Here is a 25,621-nt window from a genome sequence, read left to right as displayed (position 1 = left end):
GACTAAATACATAGAACGTATCGTTTACCTTTTACTCCCTCTGTTGTGTGGTGTAGCCTATTACATAGACTTGACTTAGCCACAAGCAAAGAGGGCGCTTACAGTGCACTTCAGAGTGTGCTCCTTTTAAATATGATCCCCTGGTGGCTCTGTCACAGCAGCCTTGGTTACGGGCTGACTGTAGCCTGTAGCCACCACAGGCATCATTAGTCCTGTGTGAAACCACACACTGAAATGCATTCTTCATCTGACGGTCTACAGCCTTCTGCCTGCTTGCTTCAACATCGAGGCTGGAATTGTGCTCTGATGGCACAGTGCTGTAAGTGAGTCCAACAGTACAGCAGAGATGCATTCAAAGATGCTTCAAAATGTACTACAGTTCAGTAGACATTGATTAATCAGTAAAAGTCAGTGAGATACTGGTTTGCAAAAATAGAATAGCAGAAATGATATAATGCATAGATTAAAATGACTGTCAATCTAATCCTGACAGAAAAATGTCCATGCACTCTTTACAAGGCTGCTTTCATATACCTCGCTGTCAGGAAAAATATTTTATTTATCTCAATGGCATCAAATTGGAAATTGATCCCATTGTTCAACTGAAGAATTGAAAGCTGAATGTGTATGCCTGTTTCCCGTTCTACACTGCCCTCTAATGGAAATCATCATTTTTACAGGAAAGAAGCTGTAATATTATTCTCTGAATGGTGCTTCAAATTTCAGCCATATTTGAGATGGCTAACTGAACACAATAACATCTATTGCAAACTATATCTCCAGTTTGTTCCGGTATAACTTCAACATTTAAAATAATTAAGTGACTGGTTATGCAAGATGAAGCTTTTGAAACTTTAAATGTATTTATGAAAAATTAAAATACATTTCAACACTGTCGTTGTAGGTGAATCTTAAATGAAGAAAAACGAATGACTCACAAACAATTTCAAGCCTTTTTCCTGGATGTTGAACAAAGCATTGACTTGGCAGGAAATACAATAACCAATGAAAGGTACAAAGAGTGATTTAGCATAGGGAGGAAAACGATTCAAGTGACATATTTTTGGGGAAATAATTATTTAGAGAAACCATTCCAACAATAACTGGCAACCCAAACTGGCACCCATGGGAACATATGTTTGTAATTCCTAATGTTCAATGTTAAAGTTATTTTAGTGCCTTCTAATTTCAGACCAACATTAACTATACAGTATGATTAGTAGAACATAAGACCAGTAGTATTGGCATACACATAGTTGTTCTTTATGGGTGTGATTGTCCTGTCTTGTCCCACTGCAGTATAGTTAGAATCTATTTCACTGTGCTGCCGGAATGCAGTAAACTTTGTTACTGCTGTTCTAAAACTGAGGGTCAACGACGGGGCGCAGACTGAGGCCTCTACACTAACCCCCCTAACACTTTATTCTTTCACATTAATTCAATTAGAGCACAGACTGGACAGTCGGACAAAGCAGAACAGAAGCAGATATAAAATCAAAACATGAAAGCTCTCCCTTGGGTTATAGACAGCATTTTCAAAATAAGGCACAGCTGACACACATTTCAACTGTGAAGCCGCCCCATGTGCACATGTCACGCAACTATGTACAGGTTTCCTCAGCTGTGGTTCATTGTTGACATCGCATCTTGCTTACTGTTGTATTTCACAAAGCAGGATAAAGGAGTTAGCTTGCTTACTGTGATAAACAGTCAAAAATAACTGCTTCAGGAAGTACAGTGGTTTCAGAATGGTTCTAGAAGTTGTCTGGATAACACGTCAACCCTGCTTTGTAAAATAGAACCCCACACTGGACTTACTAATATCACGTCATTGTGCTTCAGTCTTCCTCTCTGACCTTCTCGTGGGTGAGCAGCCATTGTTTGAGATGGTTACCTTTGCCGCCCATGTACATCCCACTCTGACCACTGCTGGAGATGACGCGGTGGCAGGGGACGAGAAGAGGCACCTGAGGTGAAGAGATGAATAAAAGAGCATATTTTGGCAATATTGGGGGTACAATTGGTTGAACAAGCCTCTCCTTATGTTTCACACCACTAGTTATGAAGATAATACGCCCATGTCATAACAACGTTTAGTCAAGTGACGTGACAACTCAGGGACTGCATTCTCATGTTGACACAGACAGACACTGTGAATGTAGCATAATTGTTGATGCTTTGATAACACAGAACCACTGAGGCGTCCCTGATTTGCTATATATGAAAACATGAATCTACAACATTTTCCCTTCATTTGATCATGTAAAAAAGCCACGTCAAAAGTGTCTTTGTTTGATCGTGAACGGATCCACATTGAACGTGAACTCTCAGTCTTTGGTTATAAATGATTTTTGACTCTTTAAATAGTATAAAGCAAAGCAGCAATCAAAAATTAATGGGCAAAAACACCAGCAGGATGAATATTCAATGGAGAGGGTGTCAACATTAAGATCTGATAACCCTGTGATCATTAAAAAGAGGAAGTCGATGGTGCGTTTACTCTGGTTGCAGATGACTGCCGGGGGGGTCTGGAGTTCGTTGTAAACTAAATGAGTGGTGAAGGATGAAACAAGTGAGAGTACACAAGTTCATTCATTGTGGAATGCCAACAAGAATAGTGGCAATAGGGCGGGCACTTCATAACAGTTGTTTGCATTTTCAAACGTTAGCCCAGCTTACATCGAGTTGCTCGTTTGCCGCCTGTATATTGCCTGCATATTACCTGGATTTTGCTGTCATGATCAAATATTAAAAACATGTTATTAGTAATTACATATTAGCTGGCATAGCCCTGTAATTTAACTAGATTTCACCAGTTCAGGGTTGGTTGTCACAGTTTGATGGCTGTACCTTCAGCCCTTCTCTTACTGTAGGAAATCCTGTGTGTTTTAAATCGATCATTAAAACCACTCTCATGTCAACAGCAATAAAACCTTCAGACCCCAGATTAACCTTACTGACAGAGGGAAGCTTCAACGCTATGCGGATCGATACTGGGTTCCCCGGGTTTGAAGAGCAGTCTAGGTAGGGTACTCTCAAGGCCTTTGGATCGGCCTCTTCACTCGGGGGAAAGAACACTAAAGCTTATCAATACTCAAATCCTGGTAAAGAAGTGCCACAGAGAGGCAAAAATCAATACTTTCCAGAGCTTTTCACAGCTGAAGCCCAAGTGTATCAGCAGTACTGACAAGTAATTGACATTGAGAGGATCTGATTCTAGATCATGAGCCAAAAGGCTAGACTCTTTATTGTTTAACTGGAAGGTAGTACTCTAGAATGTAATCGTGAGTAAGGGTACTTTTAGTGCATATTACAGAGTAACATAACACATAATATTGTACTTATGTTTCCAACATTTACACTTTAAAACATACATTGATTACTTTGTAAAAACACAATGTGTGTGTCTTCACAAAACTACTATTACTACTACTGTTGTGCAGTGCCTCCAACACATGCCCACAGCTAGCCGATTAAACTCAACTCCACGATTTACGATGGAGTTGACTGGCGACTAGTGTGGGGCGACTGGGAGCTCCGATGTCACATAAAATGAATGACATTGTTCTGTGATATTGCGGCTATTTTTTGGGTGCTGAAATCAGTAGTTTTTGATTTTAAAAAGTAATCTTATGTGAAGTCGGAGCTCCAGTCGGCCTACACTAGTCTCTGCCCAACTCCATCGCAAATCGTGGAGTTTAGTTTAGTCGACTAGCCCACAGCACTACATGGGCAGAGCTAAACGGGCTTTGATCAAAGGTTCTGATCAAAAGCAGACACAGCGTTTTCCCTCTAGCTTTTCATTTTGTACAGACTGAATAAAATCACCAGTAAAAAGATAGAGGATATGACTGGTTTCCTACAAGAGCCATACATTTGAACATAGCCTTTACAATAATGCAGATACTCATAATAAAATTCATGATTGAGTTGAAATTATTATTTTGAATAAATCATCATTTAAAAAAAATGCAACCTTTATTTAACTAGGCAAGTCAGTTAAGGACAAAAATAACAAATTCTTATTTACAATGACGGCCTACACCGGCCAAACAACACTGGGCCAATTGTGAGCCGCCCCATGGGACTCCCGATCACGGCTGGATGCTAAAGCTGTCTGTGCCTTACTGAAGCTGTAACAGGTATGTACTTGTACTTCGTACCCATGTACTTGATACCCACTACTAAAAGAGGTATACCTTTGGTAAAACTGAAGCCAACTGTGGTGTCCTGACTACTTATGGCTAATCTGAGAGGAGTGTACGTGTCAATCAAAGAGAGCCCTACTGACCGGGTTCCTCCTCATGGCCCCTCCCACAGCTCTCACGGCCCTGGGGTTTCCTGCCATCTCAGCCAGCCGCTTATACGACACCGTCTCTCCCACCTTCACGTCCCGCACAAGAGTCTGCAGAACCCGGCTGGTGAAGGAATCTGCAAGATAAAAGAGAAAGAGTAAAATAGAGGGAGTGAGTCGGAGGTATAAAGGTAGAGACTGACACATAATTAGTCACAGTGCAGTAAAAAGTGATTTTCCTGTATTTTATATACATAATATTTCACACTATGATGTTGGAATAAAATAGTGAAATTGTGAAAATTATGATAATGCCCTTCTAGCTGTTTCAAAAGACCGCCTGAAATTTCAGCCTGTTTTGGTGACATCACCAGGCAGTAAATGAGTTAAAACTGGAATATGGTAGTCCATCACTGGGGCCAAGCTATCTATACCAGGCGGTGTCTGAGGAAGGCCCTAAAATATGATCAGAAAGACTCCAGCCACCCTAGTCATAGACTGTTCTCTCTGCTACCGCACGGCAAGCGGTACCGGAGCGCCACGTCTATGTCCAAAAGACTTCTTAACAGCTTCTATCCACAAGACATGAGACTCCTGAACAGCTAATCAAATGGCTACCCAGACTATTTGCATTGCCCCTCCCTACTACGCTGCTGGTACTCTCTGTTTATTATCTATGCATAGTCACTTTACCTCTACCTCTACCTACATGTACATATTACCTTAATTCCCTCGACTAACCTGTGGCCACGCACACTGACTCTGTTCTGATATCCCCTGTATATAGCCTCACTACTGTTATTTTATTGTTGCTCTTTAATTATTTGTTATGTTTCTACTTTCTTTTTTTCTTTTTTACTTCAGTTCATTTTTGTAAATACTTATTTTTCTTAAAACGACATTGTTGGTTAAGGGCTTGTAGTAAGCATTGCACTGTAAGGTCTATGCATGTTGTATTCCACATGTGACAAATAAAATGTGATTTTATGTAACTTTTTGGGTGACCTGATCAAATTCAAACAGAAATGTGATTTATAGATCTGTCACTCATTGAAAACAAGTGTAAGCGGTAGATCTGTTCCATGTGCTCAATTTCTATGCTTCCTGTGCTTAAGTTTTGCGTCTTTTACTTTCTGTTTTGTACACCAGCTTCAAACAGCTAAAATTACTTCATTTTTGGATATGGTTAAAAATGCTTCACAGAGATTTAGATGGTACAATGATTCTCTACACTAATTCTTGCTTGTTTTGTAAAATAAACTGAATTAGGCAAACTAATAGATTTTAGCAACCAAGAAATGGCAGAGCGATTTCTGAATATTGCATCTTTAATAGACAACTAAGAAAGAGCTTTCCAAACCTTTCTGCCAATAACAGCTACAAAAGAGAAAGAGTTTTACATGAAGGAAATTATTTCTGAAGAAGGACAATCTAGGTTATATTAGATAAGGTCACAGCTACAATTATAAGGTCGCTCTTTCATTTAAAGGGATTAAGAGAGGCCAAATAGACACTAAATCTGTTCTAATTTTTTGAATAAAAATAATTTGAATGTTGCACACCATTTGTGGCAGTGGGATGACTTTGAGGTTAATAAGACTAATGTGTCCTTTTAATTGCTTTCTATTGAGAGTAGATTCATTATATCAGGCTCTGTTAAATAGTGGAATTCAGAAATGATTTGCAGTTTAAGAAGCCACATTAACAGCTTTGATTTCATTAACACTTGAGCGGGAGCATTATCTTCAGCTGTACTACCAGACTACTCTGATTACTTACAGTAGAAATGCAATATATTCAAAACTGATCTATTTTTACTCTGAACATTGACTATCTGTGTACAATTGAACCGTACCTTTGTAAAATGAAATAGTGAACAGCTTAAGCTTGTTGGTCCTTTAATTCATGCATCCTACAGTCAATTAGCCATCTACCATGCCATCTCATTCTGGTCTAAGAGAGCACATGACAAGTGATCTACAGTAGGTGAAATCACTCTAAATTGGCATTGTGTGAAAACATGTAACCCCCCCCAGTATCTCTTCTACAGAGCGAACATCCTTCACTCCCTAGGCTCTCACCTTATAGTCACTCTCCGCTACACAAAGCCACGCCAACAAGGCAATTTGCCTAAACTGGGGGGAATAAGTGTAACACCTGAAGGGGATATATTTGATTGATGCGTACCCATGTGAGTTCTTTGTCTTCAACGAGGCCCGTAGGTACTGTTTAATCATTTTTCAGGTAATAATCACGCTGTCAACGAGCTGATGGGTTCTTACGAAGGCAGACTTCATGTAAAGAGGAGAGAGGAAGCTTTATCCTCAATTTTTAAATAGATTATTCTTGCTTGTAAATTATGGATTCGCGTGCATGGCGTGTGTGTTACATATTGATACCGCTGTGACTCTGGTGGCTAAACAGCACCACTTCCTGACTACAGATACAAATCAGTGTTTATGTACACATTATCGACAAACAACTAGTCAACGTCAAATTGACAGACTCTACATCATGACCGAGTCTATGTTAACTTGCACTATATGTCTTAAGTGACTACACACCCAGTTTCTTGGTCAAACCAGAAAAAGGTTTATACTGGTTCCAAAGACATAAACCTACACATCTAGAGGTTAAACAACTCCGGCCTCAACAGTGTTGGAGAGAGTTTCACGAGGGTCACCTCAGGTGACCAGCAATGATTTGAGAGCGGTCCCTTAGCCCCATACTTCATAAAGGGCTTAATATGGTGTGTCTGGGGTCAAGACCCTGTTTAGATAGGGTCACACCGATGTCAATTGTTTAAATAAAAGTTGAGGGGCACCACTTATACCTTTACAGACATCCCATAATGATGTCACAGGTCATTACCTACCATAAGCGCAGGTGACAGGGACATTGGAGAGGCCAGATTGGCTGGGACTAAAATCGATGGGTAGGAATGGATTATATGATTTTAAATCTATTGATGTAATTGTTCTTTTTAAATGTAATACTGTACATAAAATAATAAATCCAGTAGTTTATTAGCCGTTCATAATGTTGTGTAGGTGACTGTGTGGAACATTTGCAGACAATACATGGGCCTAGCTAACTAACAATGAGATTTGGAGAGATCATTTTCCAGTTGCTACCCAACCCTCTGTAGTTGTGAGCATAAAGTATAATAGTGGAAATGCGGCTCCCTCATTATCCTTTGTGTCTAATGGCAGGGAGGAGAGAATTTGGCTCCTAGTCAAAGTGTCTCCTGAGTCTTAGGGGATCCATACTTTTGAAGGCTGACGGGGTGTTCATGATTCTCTGATTATTCGATATTCTGAAAACGTTCATTTCCCTAATTCCTCTCCACATCACAGGGGCGGGTCCTGGAGAGTCTCATCTCGCACTGCGCTGTGCACAGAGGGAGGTTCAGACTCCTGCAGGAACCCAGTCATATGGGCTTTGAAGAGCGCCCTTCCCCCCTCCCCACACGTTCCCCATGCCGCTTACCCAGACTAAGATCCTCTCGTCTTTTACATATGGATGTATAATTAATGAAAGAATATGCATCATTCTGAGAACCTGTGGTGTCTGTGTTTGAGGAGACACACACTCACTTTCTCCATCTCTTCTCGACCAACCAAAGTTTGTGTGTGATGTGGTGCATGACAGCGAGTGAAGGAAAACAAGTTTCACATCTTGTTTCATGTCACCTCAACCGGATTGCTACTTTACGCAAAGAAGCTTAATATTAAAAGTGGTTCCATTTTATATGAACAGAGCAAATGAACGTGACAACATTGAAAAAGTAGAGGCAATGATTCCTGTGAGAAGCTGTAAGTAATGTGACATTCAGCTTTTCTCACCCCAAAAAAACAAAGCCTTTATGTTGGACATGAGTCGTTCTAATTACTCTGTGCATTTCATGAATCTCCTGAGGGCACTTAACAACAGGTTAGTATAACTAGCAATTCATTCAAACTGTAAACACATCCGTACCCTGCTCATAACAAGAAGAAAATGTAAAAATTCTGATGATCATCAAAAATATAGAAAGTGCATTTTCTTCCCTCAATAGACAAATACTCATGCTGCCTGCATTTAACATGTCTTCACTGACAACCGTTACAGCTATTGGACCACTGAGAGCAATTCACTCCTAGGCTACCATCTATTTACCCAACCTCAGAACAACAGAGATGTGTGTGTGTGTGTGTGTGGATGGGTGGGTGGGGGGGGGGGGGTTAACAGAGCACAATCATTTATTCAGATCAGGTACTAATGAAGAATTCCATCTATCCAGAAATTTAATTAAAACCCCAAAGACTTCAGATGAGATGCGATTTGAAAGAGCCCGGGGCGGGTACACAAGCACTTGGTGGTGGAGGGAATCACGCTGGAAGTTGATATCGTAATTGCTCCTGATGTATTTCTGCATTGCCTTTGCGGGAGCGTGGGACTCGTTGCAGTATACAGAGTCTCAATGGAGTACCTACTCATTGAAAATGCCATCACTCAAGCACTGTGTGGATCTGCATGAAATTAGACTGCAACTAAAACCTAATAGCAGGGGAAGAGTAGCACGGTTGTTGAGTACATGCAATGGAGTGGATTTGAGTGCTGTCATATTTTTGGGGTGTAGGTGCGCTTTATTTCCTCCTAAATTTAACCGCTTCGGAAAATGATCAGCTTCAATACAATAAGCATTCAGACTTAAAATTCTAACTGACTGATTTGTAATTTTCTTGGAAATGATTTATGGTGTCTTATGGCATTATGATACTCATTTATTCTTGCAGAAAATGCTCTAATAATTGCCTACCTATGTACTGCTGCCTATAAACTATAAAATCACAGCTATTTCTTGAAAGCACACTAACTGTCCATTGTGAAGGCTCTCTTGTCCCCTGCTGTGGGTGACTGGTCAAGCCAACAATGCCCTCATTGAAACTTTACTAACATTCACATGTTCTCATTAAAAAAAAGCTTCCTGTCTGAACATGTCAAGAGTGGAATTTGATCAGTTTTCAAGAATGTGCCAAGAATCATGGGAACAGCGGCCAAGACTAACACGCATGGTAAGGGCTGCCACAGATTACTGAACCAAGTTACAGCTCCGGGTTCTGTTCTCTCTCTCTGCCATAAAATACTTCATTATAACACAGTGAGCCAGAGAGTGTAAGTGAGGTAACTGACAATTAAGAGTGAAAGCCTGATTCCAGTCATGGCTCTGAAAAAGTATTTATCCATGGCGACAGACCTCCATGCAGGGTGGGGTGATGAAAGACTGGGAGTGGGAGCCTCCCCACGGTCCACGGCTCGCTGAAGTAGGCCCGAAGCCATTCCACGCAGTACTGCAACTCTGGGCCCATTTCCTCTTGGCCATTGCTAACAGTGACCACACAGCTTAGGGAGGTGTCGCCACTCCTGTGAGAGATATGAGAAGCACCCCCCCATTCATTGTATGCAAACGGACAGAGGTTGTTGATGTGAATGAAACAGCTGAATAGTTTGGCATGACATCAAAAGCTAAGTATTTCATGCAAAAGTGTTATTGCATGTCAGTTGTCAAAAATGACAGGATTTATAATCATTCTTATGGCAGCAAGGCTCTAAAACTAGTTTAGTTTAGTCCCAGTAAACAAAGGCAGCATATCAATATAAAGGGGTGCCTACAAGCAACAAACAAATCTTGGACTTGCACCTGGGAAAGCACTTTGCCTATGGTTGAGCTAGCATCACTTAACGAAGATGAGGTTGCTCTGTGATGCTGACCAGCCTCTAGGTCCGCAAGTGGACTGACCCATATTGGACATGTAAAGACCCTACTGGGATAGCCATTTCTGAACATGTGCATTTCAGTAAAGTAGACCCCAAGCTGTGTTGCAGCTCAACACCGCCAATTCCATTAACTGGTGTATGGACGTGTAAATAAATAATGACACCATTTAAGTGCCTTTTTGGAAGATTGGTTTATCCTGTATAGTATTAATAATACACATTTAGTTTGTTAAACACAAAGACCACATTTTTTCGAACCCACAATACATAAGTCAACATGTTGTACTTTTTAACACTGCTGCAGGAAACAGTTTGTGCAAAGAAAAAACATGAATTCAACATCCTTGGCTGAGGTTTACTAGCTAGTGTGTTATGGTGCAGTTCAGTTTTCAGAAAGCAGCAAAGCCTAGGTGTTTGTGGTTGTAATGAAACTCTCAAGGGTGCTATTTTACAGTAGGTGTGAACACTGTAAAAGGTGTAAATACTCATATCAAAATACACCAAACCACAGTTGAGTTTATAGTCAAGTGCTGACAACTCAGACACCTAGCCCTGGTCCAAGCCGAGACCCAGTCAAACAATGGCTCTGGCTCATAGCAATCTCTTTCGGCATGGGTGAGCGCCCAGCCAGCCCCTACTTTTCATTGTCTCTCCCTCACCCCCTTCTCCCCCTCCCCGATCGCCGCTCCCCCCCTTCTCTCCTCATTTCTCCCTGCTCTGAATTTCTCTATTCCCTCTCCAGACCCCCCCCCCCCCCCCCCCATCCCCATCCCTCTCTTTCTCTCAGTGAGGATGTTCCAGCCACTGCACACTGACAGCTCAGGGATATTGTTTGTGGAAATGTTCCTGTTGGACCCGCAGGCCTTACAATCTACTGGACAGAGGCTAGAGCACCTTTGCTTAAGGCATAGGACCTTTAACCTCCACTCACACTTTAGACCTGTCACTATGGCTGTTATCCCACAGGCCTCGGCAATAGACCCTCACAATGAGGGTGTATGAGTGATCCTACATTGAATTTTACATTTAGTACAAGTCAATATAATACAGTCAGCAAACATACATGTTATTGTGTAATTGTTACAAAGTTAGTTTAGCTGAAGACATATTGGGAGAGGCTGGGTGTTTGTACTCTTTATCGTCATATGCAATTTGTAAACTCAGATTAAGTACGAGAGCATCTCTTTCAACAGAAAAAGCAAATACATTTTTTTTTTTACTTTATGGGAGGAAGATTAGAAACCATGACCTTGAAATGTGAGATCAGAGATATCCAATCAATGTCTTCAATGTTCTTCCAATTACAATAACACTCTCCCAGGAGAAATACTTGTGTCTTGAGATAAACAAAAAGAAAGCCAAATCGCATACAGCTTTTGTATACCAACCAACCCACAAACGAAGTGTTCAATTCCTGAAGGCCCTTTTAAAAATCACACAATTTTAATGTTACTTTTCCATAGTTTAGAACGGAATATTTTTAACATCCTGTGACCTGTTTTTTCCACCGGTTATTCGTTTCCACAGGCAAGGGTCTGCGTCAGAGGACAACATATTTCCCTTGATAGTGGATTGTGAGTTGAAAGAATTTCTAATATTGTGCTCCTGTCACAATCGATTTGCAATTACCATAAATCATTGCTGTGCAGTGTGAGAGTCGTTTAGCACTCTGCCTATTTTATTTGAGCTAATGCAAATAATGAATTGAGCATGTATATAGTTATTAGGATGGCTATTTCATTTACCCTAGGATGAACAGAAAAAAATTAATCAGGGAGCGATACCTCATCAACAAAAATATTGTTGCCATGTTTTGTCAAAAACGTATAGGTCTTCTACAGTATAACTTATGCTATCTACTGCACAGTGTGTATCAGGGATATACTTTGGTGGGAGTATCTACTGTCATTAAAAGGAATTGCTTTCATCTAATTGTCGACATTATTGTCAGAGTATTTTAGAAGGAGGAAAAACCTTCAGCTTTCATACCTCCATCCTGTGAAGTGTGCTCTTGCTTATCCTGTCTCGATTGGCAGCCACGTTTGGCACCACTTACCAGAGTTCTCCTTCACCAATCATGGCTAACATGGCGGGTCAGAGGATGAAACAGAAAAGGGCAAGACCGGTCCATATTTTCCTTAGCCTTACAGTAGCAGATACTTAACGCTGAGATGTTAGAACTCGAGAGAGCATGAAAACAGCCTGAAATGACTATCTAAAAAAGGAAGGCTTCAAGGCAAAGGATGTGTTACAATTGTATGCCACTTGCTCAATGAAGCTCACTCAAGCAGTTGAAATTCCGCTGGTAGCCCACTACAGTATCTAGCTACAATAGCCACAGAGACAGTGAGGTACTTCAAGCTGGCTGTAGCACACGGCTTAGTAACCATGGACTCTAAGTAGACACACATTACCAGTGGCTTATTTCTTACTCTATCATCCATATACAACCCACTCAGCAATATGTATCTACATGGGACTAGTGAGCAGTTTTAAATAGTGTTTTCAGCCTCTCGTCTCCAGTGTCTTCCAAGGAGATTCTAATTACCAGAGTGGTACAGTAACAAGGCAGTGAGGGAGTAAATGTATTAAGGATCCCCTGGAATGAGGACCTCTGGAGCCACAACTGTCTATCCTGGGCTGAGAGAGAGGGACAGTGACCCTGCATGGATAGCTTCTGTCGAAATTTGACCATGTCAAGCACAAAGGCATTATGGGAATCCAGTGTCACCAAGTCCTAATTGCTGTCTGTGTTCGGAGCAAATGACTGCCTTGTTCCTCTGATTAGTGAGGAGGGTAATCTTCACCTGTGTATGCCAGCCCTGCTGAGGGCCCTTGAGTGTTAGCGCTTCGTCTTCTGTAATTTATTTTTAAATCAGTGCCCGTTCCCAGGAGTTTTGAGTGTTTTGTTGTGAACCGCTTACCATGATCCCCACCACCGCCCCCCTCACCCCTAAATCCTTGACTAAATCCTTGTTTGGTGCCGCAGGAAGATAAGCAAGAACAACACTTGGCCATAATTGACTCATACTTCTCTTCAAGATGTCAGAACACAACCATCTTCCTGCCTCAGTACACCATACACTGTACAGTGTTGAATAGCACAAATGTAGAATACGTTCAGTCTCAAAAACAAGCCACATGGCATCATGCTACCATCAAAAGTTTTCAGATAATGATAGAACATTCTGATCTAGAACGGCTTTAAAAAAAAAAACAGCTTCCCTGGTTGAAATAAATCCAACATTAATCCAAACCGGCATAACTTGAGATCTGTGCTCCCATTTTCACACAGATCTCAAGTTAGGATTCAGCTCTGGGTGAATCTACATTCACAAATGAATGGCTGTGTTGGGTTGTTTACAGGTAGTGTGTCAACACAGGTGTTGGTTTCCACAGGAAATGACACAGGCAGCCTGATTGCGGAAAGAGTCCCAGGAGACAGAGCTATAGGCACAGAGCACAGATGGGTCCAAGGGCCACGGGGAACTGCACCTTAATGAACCTGCAGCTGAGCACTAGGCCAGAAAAACAAAATACATCTACACTACCTAAGGCCATTATAAAATCTAAATGCAAAATGATGACATAGTTTAACCAGCGTTTCCCAAACTCGGTCCTCGGGACCCCAAGGGGTGGAAGTTTTGTTTTTTGCCCTAACACTATACAGCTGATTCAAAAGCTTGATGATTAGTTGATAATTTAAAATCAGCTGTGTAGTGTTAGGGCAAAAACCAAAACATGCACTCCTTGAGGTCCCGAGGACAGAGTCTGGGAACTAGTGTTAGTAGTATTAGTAATGTGTTAAAACTGCTGTGACAGCTGGGGTATTAGACAGAATATAGCAGGCATGCTTAGACAGTTTGACAGTGAACATTTTGAGGGAGAACAGTTACAAATCAAACACTCAGCCTCATGTGGTCTATGACAATGGAGAGTGTAAGGTTATACTAGCTGGGGATAAATAGACCAAAACACTGACAATATCCATTCCTCTTGTGTGTAACACAGTCTTTCTCTCTTATGCTTTACTATAACAAGTATGGTGAGCACATTCGTACAAAATACTAATTACTCGTGTACTGTAAGGGTTTCTTGTCTCTTTCTCCTCTCAATGGGTGTTTCTTTTACAAGCAGGCCTGATGCTGAACAAAAGCATTTAAAAATCAGTGATTGCTTTCATCCATTTTAATTACATTCAGAAATGGCATTTCTGCCACATAATACACCCCTATTGTTTCAGAATTATCTGGCTCGGAAAAGAAAATCTACAATTTTTGATGATATTCCCGAGTTAAATCGGCTCTTGAAATTGAAATATGCTGTTGAAATATAAAATGAAGACAGCCTTTCCTGCTGATATACCACAAGCTCCTTGGTTTTGTGCAGGGTGCTGCTATTATTATGCATATCCAGGTAGAAAGTTAATTAACCCAAAGCTTAAGCTAATTATGGTAGCAGAATGCTATCAACCAAATGCTTTCAGTCAGACAGCTGTCCAGAATTTCATTCGCTAATCATTTGTCTTTTGCAAGAGCATATGGTAGATTTCCCTGCTATCAGGGGCAAAACAAACAGATGAAAACAATTAACTAAAAACAATGTGCACTGTTGAAAAATCAGACACAGATTTATACAGCTTTGTGAGAGAGGAAAAAAAGCTGGATTTATGGCATAGGGAAGTATAATGACAATTTTGGTTTAAGCCACTTAGGATTTCCGGCGCATCACATGATCCATGTGTGATGGGAATTCGGATGCACGAATATATTGTTTATATCTATATGCAAATGAGACAAGAGTGTTCATTGTTTATCCGTGTAGTATTAATGAGAATATCTATGGAACCATACGCGGGCCGGCCGACAGTATTTCTAACAGTTTCTGTTAGAGCACCACATTTTCTGTTTGTCCTTCTGTATGTTTTTTGTTGTTGTTAAAGCAGGAATATATATCACTTTAATACATTACCTTTGAATTAAATCAATTATTGTATGCATCATTTTTGTTACAAAATTGCAGCATACTGGTAGCTGTTAAAGAATGATTGATATCAGTATCGCCTTGCAACATTATCAGGCAATAAAGACTACTCAAGAACTAATGCAACATGTCACACACAGGCATCTGCACTACATTTCTATTGAGGACCTCACAAGCTAAATTGCTTTTTCCAGCTCTCCCACATCTCAGTAAGGTTGACAGAAAAATTGATCAAAGCATTGTAAAATAATATGCCCACAAAATGTCTTGGGGCCAAAAGTCCAGCCCTTTTCCATTTTTCACCCTAACAAAAAAAAAAGTAGTCCGTGTTTTTCCTCTGTATAACATGTCTCTGTTTTGGGGTGAGAAGCATCATATTTCAGATAATAGTAATCTCCTGTAAACAAAATCTGTATCATTTTTCAGTGAACAATGTTCTGGCCATGTTAAAAAGGGAATGCTGGTTAACAGTGTGTTGGGTGGCTTAGTCCCCAACAGGGGTTGTTGAGATATAATGAATTTGTTCATCTGACGCTGCCTTCAGGGCTGTCGTTAGACTGGTGGAGGTTTATTTCAGCAAATGTTGCCCAGCCATATCAGTTAGGAAGCAAAAGGGGCTTGAGACGTTTCTATTAGAAAGGCTGACGGTCATGGTGTGTAAGCAATGCTTCAAGTGCATTTGTGTGACTATAATGTCATTTATCAATCACACTTTTTCAACATGGCAAATGCTTTGTTACCACTGCTGTTGTTTTGCACTGAACAATGCTAACCCTAGGCTTCAACCAAACACACATCTTTGGTTGCCAACTCTTCTAGTGCAAAACACTCCTGGACCAAAACCAAAAAATTACACACTTTTTGGAGAATTATAAATCTTGAGGAAGACTGCCTTAGGCAATTGGATTCTTTTTGCTTTGTTTTGCCATTTTGATGCTAATTGTATAGGCTACTTTACAATTAAGTTGTTGCTGACATACTCAAATAATTTACCAATGCCAGTATCTAACTGATCGTGCTAGCATTCAAACATTATCCAAATTAAATCCTTACTTGTTCTTACATTTGGGAAGATACATTGCAGCCTAATAGAAACTGCTCTGATGACCGACATAGCAAATTATATTAAACGCAGCATCTACTGATGCAAATCATTAAATTCATTTGCATATGCTCACTGAACCTGAACACACAAATTAAACCACATCCAGAACGAGGGGCAGAAAAGGTGCTTGTGCATGGTTACAGGACATATTCGATAATCACATTGCATATTATTAATTTCTACACTTCTGCTGATTAACAAGTATAATGTTTTTACTGCTTGATGAATTTTAGGGGATGGGAGACAGCTAGGTAGCAGACATATTGATTTAAAATATACAAGGGCATTAATATGTTTCCATAAATTACAGTTTTCCATACATTACTAAAAGGGTGACTTCCTTTTTGGTGAATGTGAAAAAGCTTTAATTTCCCAAACCAATCAAGTTGATCAAATTTGAATCTGTGATACAGGGATATTTAATTTCCATCTAATCAAAACCCATTTGAAATGTAGGGCATGGACCTGAAAATTGGAATTTGTTGAAAATGAAAGACTACATACTTATTTATGCAGATTTTAATCAGTTCCAATCATTCAAGATTGCAAATAGTCAATATTATTGAGCAATGATTGCTCTGAAATCCCACTGTACCTGTTTGAGGAGTGTAAAAGGGGTTTTCTAGAACTGATAAATATCAGTTCTAACTAGGATGCAAAATACATACCGGTATACAGTACAGAAAAGGCCATGTTCCCTATGCCCTTAGCTGGCCCTAGCCTTCCACTCTAATAGTCACCCCTGTTGGTAATAAACTGTTAGATTTCAGAAGATCTCAAATATACTGCAGGAATAATGTGCCATCAGAAATCAAATTTCAAGCGCAACTGTATTCTAGTGCCCCTCATATTTCTAGTGTCTCCTATATTTTGCCCAACTTTCTTTGGGATATTTCTTAGGGGATCAACAAAAATGCCCCTGCTTCCAATGAGGAATTGGGAGCACTCGATCACACGGGTGGATGCTGTCTGCCTGTAAATTGCACACCTTTGTTTAGAATGTCGGTGGCTGTACAGTACAGTACCTTTCTGCAGGTGGAACATCCATTAAGATCTGGATGGTGTGCACACCATTTTCACATCCGCTGACTTGGATCTTTCCCAGGGGACTTTGCAACGAGATGGTCCTCTGTCTGCACTGACTCGGACTCTTCATGTCATTGCCCTGGTAGGGAAACATATGCAATGTTGTATTCATGTAGGTGGCTAAATTTCAGAATGTTTTTACACATTCTATATCGAAGGAATTGTTGTAAAGCAAGCAAGCCACGTAAGAGTCAAATGTTAATGATTTGTACACCTACCCTTGAAACAATGTCATGATGTGACATGATCCTTGCATTAAAATCCTGTATTTCTTTGTTTTATGGAGAAAAAAAACCTATCTGCCCATCTAACCAATAAATCGCTCGTTTTTTTCCCCGCATTTCTTTTCTATATATCATATAAATGAGAAAAACAATGCAGTATGTTCCCTTGTCTGGTGAGGGATTCCCTAGATAGCTCAACATTATTTTCAATCCATCATTTTTGGTTGATGGCCGGGATGTTTTCCTAGCATTAAATTTGTTCCTTAGGGTGCAACTCCAAGGGGATTCCGGTTTCCAGCCCTTAACAACAGTGAAAACGTGCAGCTTTTCTGACGACTGAGATGGATTTTGGCAATAACCAGACAGCACTTTATTTTTTATTTTTACTTTGAGGGAAGGAGAGATGATTGACTATGTTATATTGCGACTTTTTGAGGTATGGGGGTTATAATACATAAAGGTCACATTGATTCCAAGAAATCTCTATTTTCTATACAGGCCTGCACATCAGTTATAAAGTCTAGAAATAACAATGGGTTTACATTTCCCCACTATCATCATGCACTTGTTAAAGTAAACAGGAGGTACAGACAAAACATAACCATGATACAATCATTTGTTGATGTCATAATAATTTAAGTGATTTAGATGTGTTTAACTGGACCTATAGCTCAATTCCCTTCCTCTCTATCTACAGTAACCACATAATAGCTTCCAGGAAAAAGGAGAGCACGTAAACTCCTCCCTAACTATTCCAGCAACTCCCAGGTTGGGGGAGGGGAGAGGGGGGCTATGAACTAAGACAATCAAGCTGCAATGTTGCAGAGCAGCGCCCACAATAGCAAACCAAGCAATGAAACAGCTTTGACACTGGGGTACTTTACACATATGACACACGTACAATATTTGAATCCTAAACAAACTAAGGGTATCGTAACCAAAAAATGTAAAATGATAAGGAGGAATATAGAGTTCAGCTGTTTGATATGATTAGGCCTAATATACATTTTATACATTTGGTGCAAATAACTGTGTATGCATTTAAGTATAGCTTACAGTATACTATGTTTATTTAGCCTATTTGTACACATAATGAACAGACAAATCCATACAACTAGTCTAACACTGTGTCAGTGGTCAGCACGAGATTTGGATGGCCTCGCGAGACAAAATAATGCGCTAACTACTCTGGAATTCGCGCGCATACTGTCCCTACCCTGAACACGACCCTAACCATTTCAAATCTCAACTTCAACTACATAGGGGAGTCACAAGGACGATGCAGATATTATCGAGGAAATGAGGCGCGCAGCACACGTTGATATCTTCTAACAACAAAAACATTTGCAAACATGTAAGGCATGTGTAAGTATAGTAATATTGACAGTAGCCTAATATTGTCAGGAAAATAACAAACAAGAACGTAACCTACAACTTTATATAATGCCCAAATGCTTCCAAATACTTGCCTGCTCCATGTAACAATGTGTAGTTGTTTCTCTTCCTGGTTTCTCCCACAACGTGTAGGAGGCAGCCAATCAAAAGAGGCAAACGGCTGCATCTACTTTATCTTTACTCCGTATTTGGACAGACATGCTTCCCCCTATGCCCCACAGCAAATAATGCAGCTTTACTACTAAATTCACACATGCACTATAGTATTCAGTTAATATACAATTTGTCATCCTTATGAAGGCTGTATGCCTAATCAAACTTTTAAAAGCATGTAGGAAAAATATATAGTTAAACAAATCTCACCCACTAGAATACTTCAATGAAAATATTTGTGACACCCACAACTTTCCTGGTGCTTCTTTGATCCACTCATAACTCATGTATCTTCATGAGCTTGCAGCAGCTAGGTAGCCTACTCTCTACACTTTCTCTGTACTATATTTCCATGCAAGTTTCCAATTGAGTTTATGTGGGTGGCAAGCCAGGCGAGGCCCACACCCCACTCAGTGGTAAGGGTGGGAGCGGGGAGAAAACGCCACCCCTGCAGAGAACATTTTCAAATCTTTGAGGATTTCCGTGCCATCTGGACCCTCTGCCAGTCTGCCCCAGATAGCAAGGGTTGGCAGCGCTACCCGACGGTGCAATATGGCTCTCTCTAATGAACTACTAACTGTCCCCCGTTTTAATTGATGTGACATTTGAGCCATTTATCTCTGACATTTCAATGAAAGATGATTCTCAGCCTTGCCATTTACTTTTTTGTGCAATTTCTAAGTCATTTGCATTTTGCTGCTCTAAACCTGCTTTTTGTCTCTCGTTAGCTAATTAGAGGAACATGCACAATTAGACCTAATAAAAATGAACATAACCTGGTTTGATATGAGCTTGCATGAGTGATAATATAAATTACACTTTTCTTAATTCTGCATGTGATTCTGATGTAGGCTATAAGTAAGTGAGTTAGGGATTATTAGAGGCATTGCGACCTTTATTCACATAACTTCATGTAGGACAGCTTATGTTCACAGCATGGTGAGAATCAAGCTCAATTAATCACCATATGATTGCAGTAAGCAGCCCCCTCTGCTGGAAATGCTGGGCCATGATGCCATGACTTCTGGTTTAATGATTATGTGCCAACAAAAATATAGACCTACCTTGCTCTTACAACCGTTTACATTGGAGTTTTCCAATTTTAGCAAACAAAGATGTTGTAGTAACTAAAATGAGCTTTAAGAAGTTTTGTTTTTTTATCTGTTATATTTACTCCTGCCCATTGTACTTGCTCTATGCTGTATTGAAACATCCAAGTCACATACATTATGTATTGGTTTAAGCGTCACCGCAGTGGTATTCATTCAAATCAAATGAGTGGAAATATTTAACAAAACAGGAAAAACTCTGAGGTCAAATGAATAATGTGTGTGTGTGTGTGTGTGTGTGTGTGTGTGTGTGTGTGTGTGTGTGTGTGTGTGTGTGTGTGTGTGTGTGTGTGTGTGTGTGTGTGTGTGTGTGTGTGTGTGTGTGTGTGTGTGAGTGAGTGAGAGAATGGCCTGTACAGTAAAGCTTCCAGTCCCAATTGTTTTCCATCAGTGGCACACAATTTAATCTTTTTAAGATATCCTTTAAAAACACAGTTCCACTGGTGACGGCTGTTCCTTTGATTGTGAGCAGCATCAGTGTAAAGGTGTGGTGCCCTGTCTGTGTTGGCAGCAAGGCTGATCTCTTTTGTTTGAAACTCAAAGAGCTCCTTTTCCTGTTCAGTTTCCCTCACTATATTTGTTTGTGTGAGGTGTTGATGGACTTAAAGTACAGCTTCCTCTTAGTGTAGCCTATGGTACCAGATGTTTGTGAGAATAACAGGACCTTCTTCATGAACACAGAGATTGTTTATGAGCAATTTCTTCCATCCACTCCTGTACGTATGATTGTCATGGCTCTGTCCTATACTGTCTGTCTCTGTCTCGCCCTTTTCCTTTGTTCACAGACTTCTCCTGATATTGACGTGGGAGGAGCTGCCGTTTATAATACCCAGCATGCTTGAGGAGTAGAGGAAAGTCCTGGGAGATATGAACACCATCATTCTTTCACAGGTATGTGAGTGAATTTTCATCACATTGGAGTTCATCACATTGGGCCTCACATTGGAGTTCCTGGGCTCTGTATTGTTCGTAATGTACAGTTCGTGTGAATTTGTATTAAACCCATTATAGTTGAAGTACTGCATGAGAGACATATGTTTTTTGTTAGTTGTATGCTTATTTCTCATGTATTGTTTACATCCTTCTACCAAATAAGCTTGACAACTGCATTACACCCAACCCCCCCACACACACAATTCTTCATACCCACTGGTGTACATTCATTCAGTGCCTCTGTACTGCTATCCCTCTTTTTCTGGAATGTTGTGGATTGTCCTATTTTACTGTTGACAGTGTTAACAATGTCTGAGCACTTTGCAAATGAAGAGGCTTGAACTCCTGACAGGCTCTGTCGCCGGCACTGTGATACACTGGCCCGCACATGCTGCGCGGCATAATGATGACATTAGGATCCAGTGATAATATCAGGACACTCTTCAGATAAATGACTGATAAACCAGGGGTTGTACCTCTCGTATTACACGCTTGACAGAGCAGCTAATCATTGTCCAAGTGACTGCTATTACATAAATCATGAGCTCGACTTTGATGCATATTCCATCAGTGTTCCCTATTCATCACGTCATCTGCAGAAGACTGACTGGCTGCACAGGGGGACAGACATTTTAAGAGAATGTTATGCTTTCATTAGAATGTGATATGATCTATTTTACTGTCGAATAGATAAGGTTTTCTGTGTCAGTCCATTTGATATGAAATTAAAAGGATCTTTTCCAAAATGTTCAACTTCATATTCATCATCTCAGCACCACCGTCAACATCAACATATGTGAAAATGGTGCGTTTCTATGTTTTGTAGTAAAAAATATAGAGGAAGATGTGTTTCCAATGACATCATCAACCACTTAGTAGACCATTATTAGGCAATACCTACTCATAATTAGTTAAAATCCCATGATGCACATCGATGATATCAATGGAAACACTTATCTTCCTATCTTTTTTTGCTATAAAACCTAGAAACACAATGTTCACACATGTTGCGTTTGGGCTGGAGATTATGAAGATTTTTTTAGAAATGTCCCTTTAATTAGTACTGCTACATTATGTCAAGTTTGTGGCAGTGGTTGTCCTTTACCACTAAATTACAGTACCTATATGAAAGATGTGTGTTGATTTTACAACTTTATGAGGGGTACATAATGAAAGGTTATATCGTCTGTTTCATGGTGTTTTTTGCCGTAAAGCTTCAAAGGTGTCTGAAGATGACATGTCCAAATATATCAGATAGGGAAATAATGAACGTTCTAGAATGCCATTCAATCAGAAACAAGTATTCAACGATGCCATGTAATAAGTCGGTTATATTATACAATATTGTTTTGTATCATTCAATTTAGTATCATTCAATAAGAATTTGTTCTTAACTGACTTGCCTAGTTAAATAAAAAAAATCTATTACAACACGTAGAAAACAAAACAAAACCCCATCTTTTTAGAAGACCAAGTCCATAAAATGAGGTCTGAAGCATGAAGTAGTCTTTGATTCAGTCATGGTGTATGTTTTATTCTGCACTATTGGGGTCACAAGATGTGGGGGTGTTAATTTAATCCCCATTCTTACCCAGAGCATGGCCACACTCTCTAAGGAGCTTTATATCTGACAACTGTGTCAAATTAGAGAGACCACGACTCTCTTATAAAGAATATATCTGTCAGAGCACATTGTTCCTGGCTCTTAAAATTGTATATGAGGCTAGAAACAAAAACAATCAGTAACACCATAGTTGGACTTCAACATGATACAATCATTTTAGGCCATGCAGGCCTGTCACAGAGACAAACCACTAATCCAACAAATGTTATACATTTTTGTAGGATTGGCTACTCTGAGGATCCCAATGCATCATTTTTTTTGTTAACCACACGTGACAGTATAATATGTTGCAGCAATGCAGTTCCAATTCACTTCGATTTATAACTATCATTTTCCAATGGATGTGGTGTCTAAACCAGATTAATCCAGTGTGATAAGTACCCATCATGTATCTCTCTGGTATCATTGGATGTGGTGTCTAAACCAGATGAGTCCAGTGTGATAAGTACCCATCATGTATCTCTCTGGTATCATTGGATGTGGTGTCTAAACCAGATTAGTCCAGTGTGATAAGTACCCATCATGTATCTCTCTGGTATCATTGGATGTGGTGTCTAAACCAGATTAGTCCAGTGTGATAAGTACCCATCATGTATCTCTCTGGTATCATTGCTGTCCTGCAGTCAAACATGTAAAACAACTCTTAATGTTCTCTCCAGTCCCCTATAGGTGTCTCCTATTGTCATCGTTGGTCCTATTCTAATGGGACTTCCTCTAGAGACAACATTCCCACCGACCTCTGAACAAAACAATATTTTCCATTCAAATGGTTTGACTAGTGAATATTTACAAGCATGTTTAATGTATAATAGATCTCATCTATGGATATCAGGGGCCATTTTCTGCTCAGTCAGCCTTAGCCTGATGCCCTGAGGTAATGGGTGACCCGAGCCTCATTTAGACCAAATAGCATGCACACGTATTTTAACAGTCCTTAGGGTATAGGCTACATGTTCATAACAAGTAAAGCTGCCTGTCTCTCAAATGTAAACATCTTAGCACTGTAATATGATTATATCGCTAAAGTCCCAGAAGGTGAAAGATTTAATAAAGGGGGTGGATTATATTAGAGAAAATAAAGTAATAATTTGAAATTGTTAAGAGACCCTTTGTGTCAATGGGTATATAGAGACTAGGGGACAATTTCAGTCCCTTAGGCCCGTGTTAAAAAGCAATAGCTTTTCTTTCCGTACATGCACAGCATTTTGAAATCAACATGCATTGCTACCACCAAAGGCTATAATCGTGATTAGTAATACATAACACATCTGATGCCATTATCATGTTAAGGAGAATGCATTAAGGTTGTGGAAATAATACATTTCATGTATTGAAATCAGAACTGCAGTTTGAATATATGCGTATTACGGAAAAAGTCATGGTTTGCAACTCTGGTGCTTATACAACCACAAGGGTTTTTAATCTCTTTTCTTGCCGATGAAAGTCCCAGTAATTGCTATATTTCCCTTTTTTGTTTCAAGGACCTTTGCCGATCCCTTGGCTTGCATCAGGGGGCAAAGTCATTAGTGGCGAAATGAGCTCAAGTGAAGAGAACGAGATTGCTGGGCTCCCAGCGTGGTTTGAAACTTTACCACACAGTGCATTCTAATTTGAATTTAATTCCCAATGTACAGTATGTGTGTGTAATAAAGACAATTATAAAAACATATATTTAGGCTTATACAATGCTATTTTTATTGTCTTTATTATCCTTGCCAGTAATATTGAACTCTTGACAGCCCTGTTCATGTTCTCCATGAATTTGTGTTGCAGTTGCTGTGACCAATTTTAATTGTATCCCTGCGATTACAATGTCGGCCTGATTGTGCTGTCACCCCAATTTCTTGTTTACTTATTGTCATGAATATTGTTCTGAAGCCTATTCAGTTGTCAGTTTTGATTCTCATTTTGATTTTATATCTAACTTTGATTATATGTTTATTTGATTAGTAGCTAGTTTGGAAGAAAACTACAGCTGCATCTGTTTTCTTTAAGCATCTTAGGTTCATTCAGACATAATGCTGTTCAATCACATAAAAATATGCACACTTTTCTTGTGAATGCGTTATAGGGATTCTGTGACATATCATTGATATTACAATTAAAAGATAGCCCTGTTGAATAGTTGTACATGCACTGTACTGCTCTGAGTCGATAGCCTAGCATGTGTTGCTCTCTTCGTAGTCGCTCTCTTGTGTGGAGTCACTGTCCCCTGAGTCCCACCACCGGTCCCCAAGGTGCACTGCATATAATTACCCACAATCCACCCTGAAACAGCTCTCATTTACAGTAATCAACAGTCTGCACCTCAAAGGATCCATGTGGCATCCGACACAGCGAGTCAGCGTGTGTTATAACAAATTATTATTATAGATTCACAATTACCTTTGTGCTGAGGGTGAACACTTTGTTTAATATGTAGACTATGAAATCTCTGCATGGATATTATCCATTATGAGGCTAATGATTGTACACTGTATGGTGCTAACAACTTCAAAAGACCAACATAGGTTCAGTATTCTAGGTTTGAATAGTGATAACATAAATCTAGATAACATCACAACCACATGGCTAAAAATTAAGTCACATAGTCGCAAGTAAGAAATGCATGGTAATTTGGCAGATAGGGTAGTCACTGTGATAATGGTCATTAACATAAAACTTTGCAATCATTACGGTTGATTTCAGATAATGGTCAGCATAGAAACCCTTCTAAATAATTGTACCCCTTTCCCCATTAAAGACGTATTAAGAAAATTACCACATTCTGAAATGGGAATCACTATGGTGCAGTGCCTGATAGGTAATGTGGTTATAATGTCAGGTGATTTCACCAGACTGAAAACACTCTGTTCGCATTCACAATGCTTATGTTTATTATATTGCATTCATTTTGGAATAGAGCGTTCTCTTTACATTAAGCTAGTATTGTACAGGTATACCATGCTTTGATAA

The 25,621-nt window shown here is 39.8% G+C and overlaps 1 protein-coding gene and 1 long non-coding RNA gene across 3 annotated transcripts in view; one reads left to right on the top strand and one right to left on the bottom strand.

Annotated features, from left to right (window-relative positions):
* Positions 1–19,038, bottom strand: part of mgmt (O-6-methylguanine-DNA methyltransferase) — a 44,244-nt gene extending 25,206 nt beyond the window's left edge. For both annotated transcript variants that reach the window (XM_046358595.1, XM_046358594.1), the window contains exons 1-5: positions 18,922–19,038; positions 17,168–17,307; positions 9,534–9,700; positions 4,292–4,431; positions 1,819–1,967 (exon numbers count right to left, since the gene is read on the bottom strand). In XM_046358595.1, coding sequence (XP_046214551.1) covers positions 1,839–1,967; positions 4,292–4,431; positions 9,534–9,700; positions 17,168–17,307; positions 18,922–18,930 — 585 coding nt within the window. In that variant the 5' untranslated portion in view covers positions 18,931–19,038 and the 3' untranslated portion in view covers positions 1,819–1,838. The remainder of the gene's footprint in view (positions 1–1,818; positions 1,968–4,291; positions 4,432–9,533; positions 9,701–17,167; positions 17,308–18,921) is intronic.
* Positions 18,677–24,365, top strand: LOC124041237. The gene is made up of 3 exons (XR_006839904.1): positions 18,677–18,817; positions 20,895–21,000; positions 24,148–24,365. It is a non-coding gene; the product is annotated as an uncharacterized LOC124041237 (long non-coding RNA).
* Positions 24,366–25,621: the final 1,256 nt, after the last annotated feature.

Source organism: Oncorhynchus gorbuscha, linkage group LG08 (genome assembly GCF_021184085.1).
Source record: "Oncorhynchus gorbuscha isolate QuinsamMale2020 ecotype Even-year linkage group LG08, OgorEven_v1.0, whole genome shotgun sequence".
NCBI lineage: Eukaryota > Metazoa > Chordata > Actinopteri > Salmoniformes > Salmonidae > Oncorhynchus > Oncorhynchus gorbuscha.
Note: the sequence above shows the minus strand (reverse complement) of the source record. Positions and strands in the feature narration are given on the sequence as shown.